This window comes from Sorex araneus, chromosome 4 (genome assembly GCF_027595985.1).
Source record: "Sorex araneus isolate mSorAra2 chromosome 4, mSorAra2.pri, whole genome shotgun sequence".
Lineage (NCBI taxonomy): Eukaryota > Metazoa > Chordata > Mammalia > Eulipotyphla > Soricidae > Sorex > Sorex araneus.
In genome coordinates, this window is record NC_073305.1 from 97,350,713 (window position 1) to 97,370,065 (window position 19,353).

At 31.7% G+C, this 19,353-nt stretch overlaps 1 protein-coding gene across 4 annotated transcripts in view; it reads left to right on the forward strand.

The window, feature by feature from the left end:
* The window catches only part of ADGRB3 (adhesion G protein-coupled receptor B3), an 823,957-nt gene that overhangs the window by 313,188 nt on the left and 491,416 nt on the right, over window positions 1-19,353 (forward strand). For all 4 annotated transcript variants that reach the window (XM_055134853.1, XM_004605882.2, XM_055134855.1 and 1 more), the window contains 2 exons: window positions 4,714-4,875; window positions 10,904-11,068. In XM_055134853.1, the coding sequence (XP_054990828.1) occupies window positions 4,714-4,875; window positions 10,904-11,068 (327 nt within the window). The remainder of the gene's footprint in view (window positions 1-4,713; window positions 4,876-10,903; window positions 11,069-19,353) is intronic.

The following is a 19,353-nucleotide window of genomic DNA, read 5'->3' on the forward strand; positions in this document are numbered from 1 at the left end:
AAGAGGTAGCAGTACATTGGTTTATTAAAATGCCTTAACATTGGTATTAATTGGGGTTTAAAGAGTGAAATATATTTTTGGTTTCTAATAATGCATAAATATTTTTAATGTGGCCAAGAGTTTTTGCATCAGTTTTTATCTACCTACTACACATACCAAGAAAATTTAGTTTTCAGATAAAATATTGTTTGCAAATTCAAATCACAACATAATATTTTCTTCATGAGAAATTATAAATTTATGTTTTTTTTTACTTACACATTCTGTTCTAGGCATTGCTTTTTGTTTGATTTATGTTAGTGCATGGCCTTAAAATGACCACATCAAATATCTCTATGAGGGATCTTAAATTTATTTCTCTACATTGTTAACTATAACAACAGGAAGGCAACAAATTTCATGAAGTTCTGAGAACATTTACTGGATATTTAAATTAATTTTAAAAATCAATAAAATTTATTTTATTTTAAACAAGATAGTACAGAAAATATACTTATTTTTGAAATCAAATTACAATGGTATTCATAAAAAATTAGATAACTGCATTATTTCTTTTTTTATCGGTAAATTAGCTTTAGACAATTATAAAGCTACCAAACAAAGAACTAAAGAAAATAAAGAGGTTTTCTTTTTAAGTATTTCCTAGGATTATACTTTCCTAAGGACTTAATGTAATCCCCATTAAAAAAATGAGGTATGACCCATGAAAATTTACGTTAGCTTCTTTTTTTTTTTGGTTTTTGGGTCACACCCGGCAATGCACAGGGGTTACTCCTGGCTCATGCACTCAGGAATTACTCCTGGCAGTGCTCAGGGGACCATATGGGATGCTGGGTTCGAACCTGGGTCGGCCACATGAAATATGAAATGCAAATGCCCTACCCGCTGTGCTATTGCTCCAGTCCCGTCAGCTTCTATTTATAATTTCATTTTGATTTCAAACCAAGAAATAGGTTTTACATACAAATTATTATAAATATTTGTTTAAAATGATTGATTTGAGAACAAAATAACACAATGGAGATAAAATCAAGTAGTAACAGACACTGTAATATGGATTTTATAAAAGTCACAAAAAATAGCAAAGATGTCACATTTTATAATTTAAAAATCAGTTCTTAAATAAGTAAGCAGTTCTAATAAATCAATATGATGTGTAAACTTTGCATGTTAAAAATAGCCTTGATAATAAATTTAGTAGACTTTTTTTGTGTAAAATTTTATAATGAAGAATTGTTTTATAAAAATAACTTGACTATTTCATTAAGTATAATAATTAAGATAGGATAATATGGACAATAATGGCAATGCTCTAATTAACTAGGCATAAACTATATTCATAATCAAGGACATGAAATGATGGGATAAGACATAGCTGTTAATACAGATATCTAAACTCGTTACCAATAAGATTGCTTGAAACAGTTTAATTGTACTTATATTTGTTGGCATACAGTGATCAAATAATTTTAGAAGAATAGTTTAGAAATAAGTGTTTTTTTATAGTAGGGAAAGCAACCTTTATAAAATAAAATATATTTTCTAATGGAATAATATAAAATTAAATGTTGTATCTAATTTCATGTTTTTAACATACTAGCAACATTTTGTATTAATATTTTGTTCATAATTTAAGATGCACTCTCATATCATCTCATTTAATCTTCACAGCTAGTTTTTTTTTTTTAATAGATGTATTATTCACTTCTCGAAAGTTTGGAGAAAAAAAAATTGACTTCTGCAAGGTGACAGAACTAATTTCAGTAGCATTCTATCGAACAAGGTCTTTAATTGACCTTGTTGACAAGGACTTTAATTGAAGTGCTACTCCAGTTTCCTTTCATATTTTGAGCCAGGATAATGCCTTGCATATTGAAACCTTCGACAATATGTTTAATATGCTTTCTCAAGTTATAAGTTAAAAAACTCAGATTAGTTTTTTTTTATATTCACAGACATACATATGCATATATAAATATATAATATAAATAGCATACTTTCTCTGATACATTTTTTATGTCAGTGAGTTTTTAAAAAATGCCTTTCTCTTAAAATATATTAGCTTTTTCTCAGAAACCAATGTGCTTGAATACAATAGTCTTCACATTTTTTGCAAACTGAGGAAGTGGCAGCATGGAACTCATAATATGTTTAGTGAAAATTTCCCTTGACACTAACATTTGAGCTTTAATGAGGTCATTTTGGTAAGTAACCCAGTGTTTTGGTGGCAAAATATAACTCATAATATGAAATTAACATATTATATTTATTTACTTATTTTACTTTTGAGCAAGAAAATGAGCCAATTAGTACAATTCTGATCACTTGCTATCAGCTTCTGAAGACCAGATATCTCTGATTCACCTGTTCAATATTACTATAATATCACACTCTATAAACAACCCAGATCTTAAAATATTTTTACTAAAATTCCTTTAGTCTGGATTTGTATTTTTTTTTGGTCAAATCCTGCTTTTTAGTAAAAGCATTTTTCACTCATAACAATCCAAGATTAAATGATGGATAGCAATTGTGAAAAATATGTAATTAATCTTATTCATACCCTTTATCATTTAATTTATGCTGCAAAATTCAAAACTTTAATAACGTCACATTTTACTTCACTTATTCTCATGACAAAGTTTAACTATGAAATAACATTTTATAAAGCTTGTATTATAAGTTTGGATCTTAAATTTCTAATTATGTACTTAAATACATACATTTATGTTGGGTATTTTTAAACCATTATAATTGGTATTCTATGATTAGAACAAATAGATTTAATGATTTCTTATTATTTTTTCTGCTTTTTGGGGGGGGTCACACCCAGTGATGCACAGGGGTTACTCCTGGCTCATGCACTTAGGAATTACTCCTGGCCGTGCTTGAGAGTCCATATGGGATGCTGGGAATCGAACCCTGGGTTGGCCGTGTGCAAGGAAAACACCCTACCCACTGTGCTATTGCTCCAGCTCCTCAATGATTTTTTAATCTTAAGAGAATTCTAGTATAAAAGATCTAATCAAGAGATATTACCTTACATTTTTTACAGTATTCTTCCAATATTAGCTATATATATGTACATATGCATATGTACATATGCATATGTACATATATATATATAAAATGAAGACAGTGATCATTGTAATCATCAAGGATGATCTGTACATTACTTCAGGACAGGTACTAGTTACAACACAATAAATAAGTCCAATTTAATTAATATGTCATTCTAGTTACTAATCCATGAGCACCTATGATTTCTATCCATTTATAAGTGCTTTATAAATCTGTGCCTATCCTGCATAATGCAGGCCAGTATAATAACAAATAATTCAGATGGTGCAGCCAAAAGTGTGGTCTGCAAACCTGGACTTCTTTGTGAACTAGTTTTAATAGGCCCTCACGGAGTTGAGAAGCTTACACCAGAATGCAAATTCTACTACTTTATCAGGTACAGAGTTGATATCAGCTAGTATTTTTATTTGGAAAAAGAAAGCTTCATGAAGAAAGTGGCATATTGATTTATAATTCTGACCCAACCTCAGTCCCTGAGTACCAGTTTGTGGGTCACCTGCTTTGCTTCACATTGCAGGAAGCTTCTGAGTCACTTATGAATCTTTCAAAACAAATGGGCAAATAGATAAACACAATCCTTTTAATTCTATTCCAAAGGAAAATGTAGATTCTGAATAGTTTGTGTAATGTCTAATATTATTCTTGATTTGTATAATCACTAGTACAAAATTTCCATGAGTTGTTTACTTGCAAACATTTTCAGCAATAAGAGGTTAACAAATAATTTCTGCTAGGAAGTAAAACACTTAGTATTTTATTGGGGAAAGACAGTGCAAGATTTTAGACATTAGAAGTGCATTGTGATAGTCTAAGAAACACTTAACTTAGCCCCCATAGGAAACTGCATATTATCATAATAGAAATTCGACATAGTTTCAGTGTAATGCTAATTCCAAGAAAATTAATGAATTCAAGCAATTGGCTTTTTAGGACCATATTTTAAAGTAAAATTTTGTTCTATTGAGTCAATAGAAATGAAATAGAAAATTTATTTTTAAACTGTTTTGAAGAACATACATGAAGAAAATTGTGAGCAGTTTTATAGTCATTTATCATAAAATAAAAAGTTGTCATAAAATTAAAAAAAAGATTGCATTAGAATGAGTTATAAGTATGCCAGTGTCCAACACAGTAAACATTAGATATGCCCAGATTCCAGGGACTCCACATCATCTAACATTGGAAAAGAGATTATATTCAGTGAAACAGAAGGTTTCAGAGGAACACTTCAATATTTTTCTGAAGAAAATATAGAGTAACCTTAGCAATCAATACACTTTGCTTTCCCTTCTCTAAAGTACAAAGCCTTAGATTGGCTTTCAGGGAATTGCCAGAATAATTGTTCTTGTTGAAAAATGCTGATATATCCCTTCTTAGTATTCCAAGCCTAGTGGTTTATGAAGAGTAGTTTTGCTAACAAGATTGTAGCAGACTTGGGCCTTGCAATCAGCTTCATATGTACTTCCCTTTCAATTTCCTTTTCACAGAAATGTTTTCTTGTACCATTTGATACACTATCATATTTTAACATTTTAAGTTATTCTTGCATGTCATAATGTCAGTTTGGGTAAAACTGCTTACTAAATAATATTCAAGACAGTATTTCATGTTTATTTGTTGTCTTGCACACAGGTGAATCTGGTGTGGAAGAGTGGTCCCAGTGGAGCACATGCTCAGTTACTTGTGGTCAAGGGTCGCAGGTGCGAACCAGAACTTGTGTATCACCTTACGGGACACACTGCAGCGGCCCATTAAGAGAATCAAGGGTTTGCAATAACACTGCCCTCTGTCCAGGTAGTGTTAGCAGTAACTACAACTGTGGATGTTATTGAATTGTGTCATGCTACGCATTTGGAACAATTTGTTATTTTCATGTGAACCGGGCATAGGTGTTTTAATTAGAGTGCCTAAATGTATTTCTTATTCAACTGTGAAATGTTGTCATGTATGTGATTATTTCTGCTTTCAGAGTAGTCAAGAAATTTTATGACTTCCTCCCCATTGCAATATAAGTATACATTTTCTCTAACTGCTTCTACTGGTATTTAAGATTTAAATGTCTTATTTTAGATGGTGAAATGTTTCATTGAGAAATAAAATAATTTGGTAGCATGCTGGAAATATTATTCACAACTATTATTAGAGACCTTGAGTCATATACTCTTAAAGTGGTCAGCCATTTTCCTACCACTTATTTTACCACATCAATACAAAATTGGGTCTGAGACAAAAGAACTTTCTTTTAATTTCATTTAAATAATTGCCTTTATCAGAGCCACCTATTGTTTTGTAAACTTAGTCACTAATGGGCATAAAAATTATCTCTAATGTTAAATAAGTAATAGGACAATAGCTCAAACAATTGGCTAGGTTATATACTATTTATCAATATTGTATTGATGTGTACATTTATATTTTAGGTGTCTACATCTCTTAGTCAACTCACTTTTATAAAATCATGCAATGCTGTGGGAATTTTTAAAAACCCAGACTATATCTCATTTTATCTTCAGGTGCCTATATTTGTTTAATTATTTAATGAATGGAAATTGCAAACTAACTGATCTCTGAAGTTGACTCTTATCTTCCATTTGCAACCCTTACAGAGGTCTGTCAAAGTGGGTAGGATGAGGAAAGGTTCTGGCATTGCAGAAGCTTTTTCTCAGATTATCTGCCAAGTCATGTTTAAATGTTTTCTTTCTAGAGATGGCAGATTCTGTAGCTTCTAGATGCATGACTACAGAGTGAGTGGTATGAGAGACAGGCAAGGACAGTCCCAATTTCAGAGCAGAATGGGCAAAGACTACCCAATAAAGGACGATCTTGACTTGTTTAATGGGTACCAAGTTCCTTATTTGCAAGCTGAAAAAAATCCTGCTGATCTGTTTCACAACAGTGTGAATGTAATCAACTGTCTTGAATTGTAGTCTAAACAAGTTTAGGTTGCAAATTTTAAATTATGAATTTTTAATTACAATAAAAGAAAACCCAATCTGAAAGCAATAAATGGTAGAGAAAGTGTGAATAAACATTGATAGGGAATGATGCAGTGAGGTGGGAAACCCTTTGATGACAGAATTGGGAGGCCCAAAGTAGTAGGTAAAGGTAGAATGAAACAGGGCAGAAAGCTGTGAGGACTTACTAGGAGAACAGGATTAATCTCTACTGAAAACAATTAAATTAAGCTAGATGAAAAAAAAAATCAAATGAAAAGTTTAAGATAGTCAGAGGGGGGAAAAATGGCCTTAAAGAGGTCATAGAAGAGAGGAGTGAATGAAAAAATGATTACAAAAGCAGGTATCATTGAACAAAATGGATCCCAGATATATTAGCTTAAGGAAAGCAAGGAACAGCAGGAATTTTAGGGTTTGGGGAATTATATAATTTTATAAGGAAAATGATCTCAAGGGTAAATGGTTGTGTTATTTCAACTGGGCATGCTAGAGTGGGTTCTCTCTATGAACAGTAAAGGCTCGTCTCTATATTATTTATGTTAAGTGTTCCAGGACCCAGTTCTCTGTCCTTGAGAAAAAAACAATTATCAATAAATAATTAAACTGGGACCAGAGAGATTGGACAAGCATTGCGGCAACTACCCTGTATGCTGCAGACTGTTTTTTGATTCCTGTCACCTTATATGGTTCTCTGAGCGATGCCTGGTGTGTTCCTGGAACAGAGATCAAGGAGTAAGCCTTAAGTAACTACTGGGTATAACCCCAGAAGTTTAAAAAAAAAAAAAGGCCTCGATATGTTATTTTTTTTATCAGAATTCTTCTGAATAGTTAAGGTTAGTTTTCACATGAAAGAATAAATAGAGCCTTTAAGGCAAGTGAGACCTCAGCTGAAATTCTTATGGGTACTAAAACTGTTCTTCACAATTCTACATTTAGTTCCCACATTCCAATTATGAGTTACAAACATATTATGGCTGATATCTGGAAGCTCTGCATTATTTTGCCGAAGATGGTGTACTATTGAGCATGGAAAGCGTCTGTTGCTGTATAGAAGGTCTCTTCCTTATCTTCCATGCCTGATTTCCAAAAAACTCAGTGATATTTGTGAAGATAGAGTCATTCCTCCATTTTCGAGACTCTCGTCCTTTAGTTACTGAAATTCAAACTAATTTTTCATTCATCTTTGCATCCATATGCACATATATGGGGGTATGTATATACATATATATGAAAACATTTGGTTAAATTATGCTGATGTAAATAGGCATCTTTTCATTATTGGTACAGCTTTGCTCTTGAATTAAGTAGCATTTTTTTGTTTATAATTTTCCAAACAAAGAATACTTCAGTAGCTTCATTATTTTTAAAATGAGACTATGTGCCCCACTATAGCAAATTGGAATTTGTTACTGTATTTGCTATGAAATATATTTTTACTTTTAGTTACTTGCCATACTGCTGGGATATACATACACATATATAATGCATTTAGTATATATTTAATTTGGCATATTATGAAAACAGTGATGTAAGGAATTCAGAACTTATAAGTACTTTAAAAGTGTAAGTATATTCCCAAAATAATAATTTTTCAAAAAGAAAATTAGCTCAGAAGACAATAATCTTCTTGTCACATTTTGGATATTAATGTGTATTTGTCATTTAATTAAATGACATAGGAATAATTAATACTAGTCTTCACAAAGTATGTGGAATGATAGAATTAAAGCTTTCATTTATGTACACTAGAAAAGCTAATCAATACTTCTAACCCATGTTATTCAAATTTCAAAAGAACATTCTTCAAAACCACATGTTAATATATTACTTCTAATATGGATTCTAAGAAAACCAGCCTATTGCAAAATTGTTGATTTGACATTTTACTCTCTTTAAAAATTCTCCCTACTCAAAGTAAAAAGAGTGGAGATGAACATAAGGTTTAGAGAAGTAGACTTAAATGAACTAAGCTGTATTTTTACTGTCCAGATTTCCCAAGTCATCTTACAGCTTTATGGTTCATTTCAGGGTTTCTCAACTATTGACACTAAGAAATCAATAAAGCTTTTGTTGTAACAGTACAGCAGCAGCAGCTGGGGATGTTTATCAGCATCCTGCACCTCTACCTATTAAATAGATGATTGCTGTGGCCGCCTCTCCTTTGTGATTTAAGTACCACATATTATTTCTGTCATTGCCAAATATCACCTGGATGGCAAAATTTGACTCGATTAAGAACCAGTCATCTTCTTTGCATGTATTCCAGTTCTCCAGAGATGTTTATATAAACTAAGAAATAATAGTGGGAAAAAATATTAGTTTTCTACCCATTATTTATCAATATTAAATATTTTAATTAAGAGTTACATATGTACACCTTTACAAGTGACAAGAAGTATGCTTGTTTTAAATGTATTATTATTATAATTTAATTATATACTTATATCTAAAAAGCAAAAATTAGAGATGTGATATGGACTTAATATATAATATAATAGATATACATTGCTACTCAACTAGCGGTCATATAATCTGCATGGACGTCCAGGATATTCTAAGAATATCACAGGTGGAAATTGTGTAAATGAGGGGCCCTAGCATGTGAGTAGGGGGCTAATGCCTACGAAAGTTCTGCCACAAAAACAAACGGTATAATAGAAAAAAATTGAGAAATACTAGTCAAGTTTAAAAAAAAAATTATAAAATAATTACTTTGATTCATGTTTCTTAGTTTTATTATATTTTCAAATATATATTTGATATTTTATTATCAATTAAATGAAATTATTTAAATGTAGTATAAATAATCTTTAATATATATCTTATATATAAGACCTAAAAATTACAAAGCTTGTGTTATAGATAACTGCTGAATTATTATCATCTAAAATAGAAAATTTTGTCTAAATATTATGTAAATTTTTATTTTATCTAAATAAAATATCTAAAATTAGAAGGATTAAAAATTGTTAATAATTTTGTATCCTTTTCTAATTAAAAATTTCCCTTAATAATTTTTTAAGTGTGGAAGATTCATGAAATTTTACCTTGGAGGATTCCAGGTTCATAATTTAACTATATCAATGAGGTTAATCAACGTTCCTTTAATTCTAATACAAAAAATTTTTAACTTATTTTTTCTGAATTATTTAATATTGAGAACAAGATAATTTGAAAGAAAATCAAATAAACAATCAGCAACATAAATATAATATATCAAAATTATTTTTTAGAAAATAGAGAACAAAACTAAAATATAAAGTACTATGAAAATATTTTGCTGCAATTGATTACATATATCTGTATACAAACATTGGTATACGTGCAAATTTTTATTAGTTTTCCCAAATTTTTATGAAAAAATAAATAATAATAAATAATATTGATTTATTTTAATTATTTTAAAATAAATATGCTTAATTCCAGGATTAATACAACCATAGTTGGTGTAACTTTTACTTAAAAATAACTCACAATTGGGGGCTGGAGAGATAGCACAGTGGGTAGGGCGTTTGCCTTGCACGCGGCCGACCCGGGTTCAAATCCCAGCATCCCATATGGTCCCCTGAGCACGGCCAGGGGTAATTCCTGAGTGCAGAGCCAGGAGTAACCCCTGTGCATCGCCAGGTGTGACCCAAAAAGAAAAAAAAAAAAAAAAAATAACTCACAATTTTGACCATGAAGACAAAATGTATAACAGTTGAAAGAATTATCTCTTCAATATACTTATCAATTATTTTATCTCTTCAATATACTGTATTATCTATTTTTTAAAGTTTCATAGTATCTAAAAGAAGATATTATTATTACTCAAATTTGGCTAATTAGTATAATTAGTTATACTAATTGGGAAAAAATTGTAGAACCAAAAAATTATTGTAAAAGGAAAGATGCCTCCTAATTTCTTGTCTTTAATAAATTGTTTTTAAGTTTACCACTCACTTTGAAACAGGAAAAAGACACTTACATGGGTAGATATAGACATTGACATTTCTCACATAGAAGGGAGGAGTTAATCATTTACCATTTTAATTTGTCTACATTTGGGAGACGTTCTTCCAAGGAGTGCTTTGAAAACCTGGGCACTAATCTTGATGCTACTTGACCAATGGGCTTGCAGTTCAGTGTCAGGTCGAAGGACATGACCTTGCAAGTGCATTTTGGTTCTGAGGTCTCCAAGGTCAGTGATCAAGGGCTTCATGGCATATCTGGTGATGCTTAATTCCAGGATTTCACCTGATGGTGTTTTTAGACCCTATGGGATGGCAGCATGCAAGGGAAGACCCCTAAACACTGTCCTATGTCCCCAGTCCCAAGACTTTATAACGTTTGCAAGTCAAAAAACCATTTTTTCTAAAATGAAAGTGGTAAGGTGTTGTTTAACATATATTTTGTGAGCTTTTATGTTTCTATTCACTCTCTGACTTGAAGAACCTCATTAACTCTGAAAATGTATAACAGTTGAAAGAATTAAACTGGTCCTTATATATTTAGATGTATATTTGATTAGAGAAGATCAGCTGTCTCTTTTATATGGTATTCAGTTTTCTATACAACCATAGTTGGTGTAACTTTTACTTAAAAATAACTCACAATTTTGACCATGAAGACAAGCACACTTTCATTAGAAACAAAGAAGTATTAAATCTCTTTTGATTGAGTAACTGTTGAACTAGAAAATAAATAGACAATTCCCATGAAACTTTGAATTAACTTAAATTTTGTGGCAAATGCAAATGCTAACTGATCTAGGTTTTAAAAATATCTTCATATTGTCTAATTAGTGATTTTTGTCTTAATTATGAATTTAAAAAGTGTTTGATTTGACTCCCTGATTTTGTTGTTGAAACTTCTTTACTTTATTACAGTTCACGGAGTTTGGGAAGAGTGGTCACCATGGAGTTTGTGTTCATTTACATGTGGTCGAGGCCAAAGAACAAGAACAAGGTCATGCACACCTCCTCAGTATGGAGGAAGGCCGTGTGAAGGGCCCGAAACACATCATAAGCCTTGTAACATTGCTCTCTGCCCAGGTAAGTGCAGTCCGAATTTTATGACTTTGTGCTCATGTGTCCTGCTCAGATCTTTACAATATTCAGGGAATAATAAAGCTTCATCCCATGTCAGTTACATTGTAAAATGGATCCTATGATTTTCATTCCTTGGTAAAAATTGGGACCTACCTGTATCCTATCCTATTCTGTAATATATATATATATATATATATATACACACACACATGTACATATATACACGTATATATATATATACATATATATATATATATCCTTGAATGAGTAACAAGCCACGCTCACCTTCATTGGATTGTAAGAATGTATATTAATGATTTCCATTAAGATTTATCTACAATTGATTTTATTTCCTGGGGAAATAATGAATTGGAAAACTTAAGGATGATTATTGCTTTTGTACTGTAACTAGAGGCTGATTTAAAGCAGCCGTGCTGACAATATTCTTTTTGATTCAGTTGAAAAATGAGAATGTTCCACTGACCATGTATGAAAATTATAGATATTTACTAGAAATCAGAATTTCTAGATTCGCCACTGATACATAAACTTCTTAGATCATAAATTTTATAATATCTTTATATGATTATGAAAACCATATAGTCTGTTTTTATGGCATATTTTAGTTATCTAAAACTTTTCTGTGTTTCAACTCTATATTACTTATATTGTATTATTTCGCCTGTTGTTCCAGAATAATCTTCATGCTATTTTTGAATTATTCAGACATAAATTGCAACTTTTAAAAAAATTTGGGCTACACCCAATGGTGCTCAGGGATTATTCCTGGCTTTGTACATAGGGATCACTCCTGGAAGGTTAAGGGGATCATATGGATCATATGGAGTGCCAGGGACCAAATGCGAGTTGGTTGTGTACAAGACAAAAATCATATTGGCTGTGCAATTGCTCCAGCCCGAAACTGCTACTAATTTTTTTTCAAAAATGGCTCTAGCTTTAAGTAAAATATTCACTTGAATGTCAACTAGTGAAGACTACCAAGACTAGCCCCTCACAAAAAATTATAATCATTTGTCTACTCTTTGGGAGGTTTAGGTCACATGGTAGCAGCATTTCTGGAATTTGAGTAAATTGCTTCAAACAACAACAACCAACACACAGCAGCTCTGTTTTATAATCATAATTTAAAATGTTTAATATAAATTTTAATTATATAAAACATCTGATGATTATGATAAACCAACTAAAATTTAGATGTGCAATAGTTATCAAACTAATTCATTTCTTCCTTTTATTTCAGAGAATGAATAGTAAGTTCCTAAACTTAATGAATATAGTTAAATTCATTATGTTATACATAATTCATTATGAATATCCTTATTATTAAATATAGAAGACTGTAGCAATGCACTATCGTCCTGAATATGTCACGGATAGCTTGCCTGGCTAAGCCATGTGGGTGGGATACTCTCGGTAGCTTGCCAGGCTCTCAGAGAGGGATGGAGGAATCGAACCTGGGTCGGCCACGTGCAAGGCAAACACCTTACTCACTATGTTATTGCTCCAGTGCATAGAGAGAACTATACTATATAATGTAATATATCATATATACTATATGTGATATAGTATATATAAAATGTATAGTATAATATAATTTATATAGTATATAGAGAACTATACTATTATACTATATTCATGGAATATACTGTATTTATGGAAAATAAAATTATGCAAATATATATAATTTAGTTATGTTATTATAGATAATAGGAAGTAGCATGAAGATGCCTACAGATAAATTTCTTATCTATGAATCACTCCCATAATAAATTCTTTTTATGAAATAATTTAAGTACTGTTTTATTTCTTAATCCTTATTTTTTATAAACTTATTATTTCCATTTTTTGTTATAGTTGCATCATAAAAGATGTAAAAGTCTTACCATGTTTCAGAACTCTTTATATGCTAATGGCATTTAAAAAGATACTTTTCTAACCTGTCAAAACTTTTGGCATTATGCTTTTAAAATATTTAATTTTTTGTACAAACACTTGTAATTCTCCCTAGAACTAAGTTCTAAGAATGTCTATTCTGATTTAAAACAAATTGTAGTTCTCTATAGGATTCAGATATAAGTACATGAAAATTCAAATGCTGTTCTAACAAGCACATATATAAATAGTTCAGCATTAAAGAAAAGTTTTAATTTGACAACTAGCAGTTTCAACAAACATTTTCTGTACCTTTTCTACTTGATCCCTAAGACTACTTTTTGAGGAAGGAATGAAGTTATGTTATAAAGTGCACTATTAAAAGAAGTGGACCAATCTCAATATTTAGTTTTCTTTGAGTAGTCCCATACTAAGCACACATCAAAAGAGTACAAAAGCACATTCAAAACAGTAACTTTATTCTTTGATCCCCAACTTTGAAACATTTGGTCTTGATGGTTTTGGTAATGTGCAGTCACCACGTATTAGTATGGAATCTTGTCATAGCATTCTGAAATCCCAGTTTTAATGAACATTAATCACTGTATTACTATGAAAACTATATATAATGACATGTATTTCACATCAAATTTCAAAATATATAATTTATTCAGATTTCAAGCTACCCATGGCGTATTCAGTATGCCAAAAACAGTAACAAGAAGTCTCACAATAGAGACGTTACTGGTGCCTGCTCGAGCAAATCGATGAGCACCTGGATGACAGTAATACAGTATCATATTTCAGATACTCTTTACAGGTAGATGATACTCTATTCTTATTATACATTTTTCTTCATTTTTGTCCAAGTCTGTCCAATTTTATTGAATTGAAACTAAGTCATTCTCCTGAGATAGAATTAAAGAAAAATGAGAGAAAGAATTGTAGACATGGTATTTCCTACTTTAATTTATTATATATTAATATGTATAACATGTCTGAGATAGGGATTCATAAGTTATGGAAATATCGTTCAAAAGAATAGAATAATAAAGAAAACATATATGTGATCTGTTTCTCATTTCACCACACTTAGAACACTTAAAACTTCAGTTAGTACAACCTCTATTTTATATTTTCTCTGAAGTTTTTGCAGTCTCAAATTTTTAGTGATAATAATTGGCATCTTTAGGGATAAGAAAATACTCTTTCATTTCCTTATTATCTCATCCATGCAAGCTTGTACATGATAGTATCCAGTATTTTTTTTGAAGTGCACATAATCCATATTTTATACTCATCATTAAAAATTCATAAGGCTATTTTTGTGTTGATTTAATAAGTTACATGTAAATTCAGATATCTCCTTTCATGATCTGAGATATCGATGTATAATTCATGAAACTCAGATATCCATGTGTAATGCTGTTAGGGACAGAAGTTGGTAAATAGAAAATGCTGTATAAATATTAGTAACAGTATTAGTATTATATTAGTAATAGTATTTGTTGTCCACATTCAAAGTTCCTAAAATTGAGTTTGTACTATTGGCAGTGAAGGAAAATCAATATAGTATGAAGGTATTAGAAAAGATTTTCTAAGGATTTGGACTTGTTTTTCGTAATTTCTGGGACAGTTTAAGAAAGTAGAGCTTTGATAATATCAGAAAATGGAAACATCTCAGTGACTGGGTATCCTAGTAAGTTATTTACCAAGAGAAAAGTCTAGGTATATTTGGTCTTAATAAGTAGCAATCACTTCCAATAGCTGAGGAAAGAGATTATTTAAATCTTTGAGTTTCCATGTCAACTTTGTTTTTAATATTCCTATTTAGTGTGCCTGCTTTATCTCACTCTGTCCCTCGCAGAGTGACCCCAAATGATGTCACTGTTCTCTGGGGTTTTAGGTCCAACAGGAAATAACTGACTAGTTAGGATCACCAGAATCATTGGTGATAGCACTGAGGTTTAGTTCTCAGTATTAGATTCAGTTCTTATTTTAGAAGTGGACTTCATATGACTTTATTTGATCACTTTTGATATTTTTAACTTTAATGCTTTTCATTTTTTATTAATATTAACTGGTGGAAGGTGTGCAGCATACTAGAATGTTTGAATTATCTAAGTAGCCCCTCTCTTATAATGTAGAGATTTATTTCCCACAAAAAAATTCAAGAACTGACTTAAATGAAAAATCTTTAGGGAAAGTGAAAACCTAAATTCTTAATTCAAACATTAAATTCAAAGCATTAGATAAATTTTCTTCATAGTCTTTATTATAGTGTTATTTTAATCTGTTAGTAGTTGAACACTAGAGGAAACAGCATTCTTATTCTCATATACAATGGAAAGAGTGTATTTTTTCTATTTTGACAATTCTTACCCTCATATGTATTTATATAAGTAGAAATAAGAGCATCATATAATGATAAGCAGTAAATATCAAATTAAAGACTGAATAAACAATTATTCATAAATAAGTAACTTTGTGAACTATAAATTATGTAATTATGTATATATGAATTATATGATTCAATGGAAAACATATTTCAAAAGTTGTGGACTAAGATTAATTGTTTCAATCATTGATTATAAATATTTGCTCAGGTAACTTATCAAACTTCTTAATACTTCAATTAATTATTTTACAACATGCAATTAGGACTCATTATATTATAGTGTTTCATTTAACATAATAGGTATATAAGTTTGATATAAAAATTTACGTGGAATCATTTTAATAGTATAAAATTTAATGTAAAGCTGAAGATAGTTGTCAAATCTATGTGATAATAAGACATTAAAATGAAAATATTTGGGGAAAATTAGTGAAATAATTTTGGGATAGTTTGATAATTATTATTGAGCACTATACTGCCAGGTTTGTTGTAGGGAGAAAGTGAAAATGTAATGGCTCCTGTCAGTCTGTTGGAGCTAGCTGTGTCAAAGTGATTGGTCCGAAACAGGAAACATGCATTTCTGTGAAACTGGAACCTTCCTGGAAGAAATCTATCAGATTGTAATTTCCAAGATTGTTTGCAAATGCTTAAAATCATAAGAGGTAAAGAATCAACCAAAAGTAGTTCCTCAGAAGCACAGCTGGACCCAAATATCTCTTGAACCCTACCAACTCCGAACAAAAGAGATGAGTCACCTCTGGACCTAAAATATGTGATCTTCAGTAGCTATGGAAGAGTGACTGTGTGGACCCTCTGCAGGGAGCCCATCTGCTGAGGACAGTGAGGGGAAAATGCTAAACATTTTTGCAACCTTGGTTCAAAGGTCCTTAGATGTCTCTGCATGACTATGTTATAATTTGAAAAGCAAATGCCGCCTCATTAACCTTGTGGTCTGTTGTGTCATAATTTATTCATTTTGTGTCATATAATATTTTTAGTGATCTTTTTGATGCTTAACTTATGATATTTTAAAAGTAAATTATTAAGTCTAGCTTGCTTTCTTTTACTATTTGCTACTTTTTTATAATTGAAATCAGTGGTCTTTAACAATTATCCATGATCCAGTGCTAGGCCCTAGTTACAAAATGGCTGAAAATCACTGATTTATAAACTTGGTGACAACAACTGGTTATGCAGACAGATGTCATTACAAAGACATAAACAAGTTGAAGAATGCTAACTTAGACTTTATATTAGCATATTTAACTACTTAAAATATTCTTAGACTTTTTGTGATAACTTGATTTTATTTTGGCTTGTAATATTTAAATTATATTTACTGTGATTTTTGCCTATGTTGCAATTTACTGTAAAATGGGAAAGGGGGGCTTACAGTGGCCGAGGTGCTTCCTTTGCACATGGCCTAACTGGGTTTAGTGCTTGCTTCCCCTTATGGGCCCTGTCAGGAGTGATTGCTGAGTGCAGAGAATCACCAAGTATGGCTCCAAAATAAAAACTAACAGGCACACAAACAAAACTAGAAGGTAAAGAGAGAGAATGAGAAGGTTATTTAGTGTGTGCCCCAGACAAGAGATGATATTCTTTATTTTCAATGTGTTATACAGGGAAGTCTTTCCAGATCAGGTCCATTCAGTCTTTATACCTAAACTTTACAGCTTGACTATCACTAGCACAAGTCATATAGCTTCAAACCAATGGCTGGAATTGGTTTGCCCTAACAAGTATCCTATATATAACTTAAGCATTAATCAACCAATAACAGTTGCTAAAATAATAGATTTATTATACACAACAGACTGGAGCAATAGCACAGTGGGTAGGGCATTTGCATGCGGCCGACCCGGGTTTGATTCCTCCGTCCCTCTCAGAGAGCCCGGCAAGCTATCGAGAGTATCCCGCCCGCATGGCAGAGCCTGGCAAGCTACTCATGATGCCAAAAACAGTAACAAGTCTCACAATGGAGATGTTACTGGTGCCCGCTCCAGCAAATGGATGAGCAACAGGGCGACAGTGCTACAGTACATTATACACAATATCTCTGAGTCTGTGGATTGATAAATGATCTTACTTATGTTTGCTATCCAATCTATTTTATATTGTTTTCAGTTACTGGTAGAGATGTGAAATAAAACACTAAAATGCAATATTTTCATTAAAGGTACTATAGAACTTAAATGGCCCCTGTATACTGGAGACTGTTTCCTCCCAGAGGAACACAATTGTCTGTCTACATGTACAGCAGGGGCAAGTTCACACAACAAACTAAACCCTAGGAATGCAGCAGTTTACTCTTTATATTTTAATTATTCCTGGTTCAGAAAAGCTGGTAATTTGTCACATTACTGAAGCGAAACTTTAACTGTCCCCTGTGTGACATTGTTGTACAAGGAAACACATTACCTGATGGGAAGACATACGGATCTCTCAGCATTTCCCAGCTTCAAAACTCAGCCTTATTTTTTTTCTATTTTTAGTCACCTTTAGAGGATGGTTCATAAAGTAATAGGCATTTCTAGGTGTTTTTTTTTTTAATTAAAAAACCACTCTGAGAGTCTAATGTCAAATACTTACATGGAAAATGAAGGGATTGGAGGAATTATTCAGCAAATAGTGTGTTTGCCTTGCACACAACCAACCCAGATTCAATCCCTAAGACCCAATATAGTCTCCTGAGCCCTTCAGGTGTGATCTCAGAGCATAGAGCCAGGAATAAGCTTTGAAAAAAAGACTGGATATGGCCCCAAACCTAAACAAACAAAAACCAAAAACAAAAACAAAACTGAAGATAAATGAAAGATTCCCCATAGGTGTATATTGCTAACCTGGCTGTATATGATAGAAGAAAATATGTACATTTCCGTAATAATTACCAAGTAGAGTTTCTCAGGAAGAAAAGCAAGAGAAGAGGGATTTATTTTTATATAAATTTGGGAGACACAATTTGAATTTTTGTTTTAGTTTTTGAATTTTATTTTAGTCACCAGGATTATAATACCATCAATGACACGATTTCATATTTACATTGTTCTAACATCAGAAACTCTCCTGGAGTGTCTGTTTACCTCCACCATTGTCACAGGATCAATCTTCAACACCCTCCCCTCGACCACCACCAACAGTCTCAACACCACGATAAGCTCACTTTTGGAGACCAATTCCTAGATTCTGTAGTTTTTGATCATTTGTTATTCCCTTGTTATTCTTCTCTATCTGAGAGAGATCATTCTTTATCTGCCCTCTTTCTACTTGAACCTTCACTTAACGTGATGCCTTCAACTTTCATGTAGTGGCAAATTGCAAACCAATTGACTTTATTACAGCCAAGTAATACTCCATTGTATATATGTACTATAAACTTCTTTATCTTGTGATCTATTTGTTCTTGAACACTTGGATTGATTCCAGATTTGGGCTATTGTGAATAGTTCTGCAATGCACGTATTCCTGCAATTTTCTTTACTGAATTAAAAGTTTTGGACTCTTGAATAGATTCTGAAAAGTGGAATAGTTGGGTCATATGGAATTCAATTCTTCATGTTTTGAAGAGTATCCATATTGTTTACCCAAATTACTTAGACAGTAGGCATTCTGACCAGCAGTGGACAAGGGTTCCTTTTTCTCTACATCCATGCTAACTCTGGATATTTTATTTCTTTTTATCATGTGTCAGTCTCACTGGTGGGAGGTTATATTTCATTACTGCTCTTTATTTGTATTTCCATAGTGATCAATGATACAGTGTATTTCTTTCCTATATTCATTGGATATTTATATGTGTCCTTTGAGGAAGATTTTGTTCTTTTCTTCTCTACATTTTCAATAGGTAGATGATTGGTTTTTGTTGTTAAGTTTACTTCATATCTAACATAATAACTCTGTCACATGAGTGGTGGGAAATATTTTCTCTTAGCCTGAAAATGCTTTTTTCTTCTTTTCATTGTTTCTTTTGTGGTGCAGAAGCTGCCAAACTGGATGC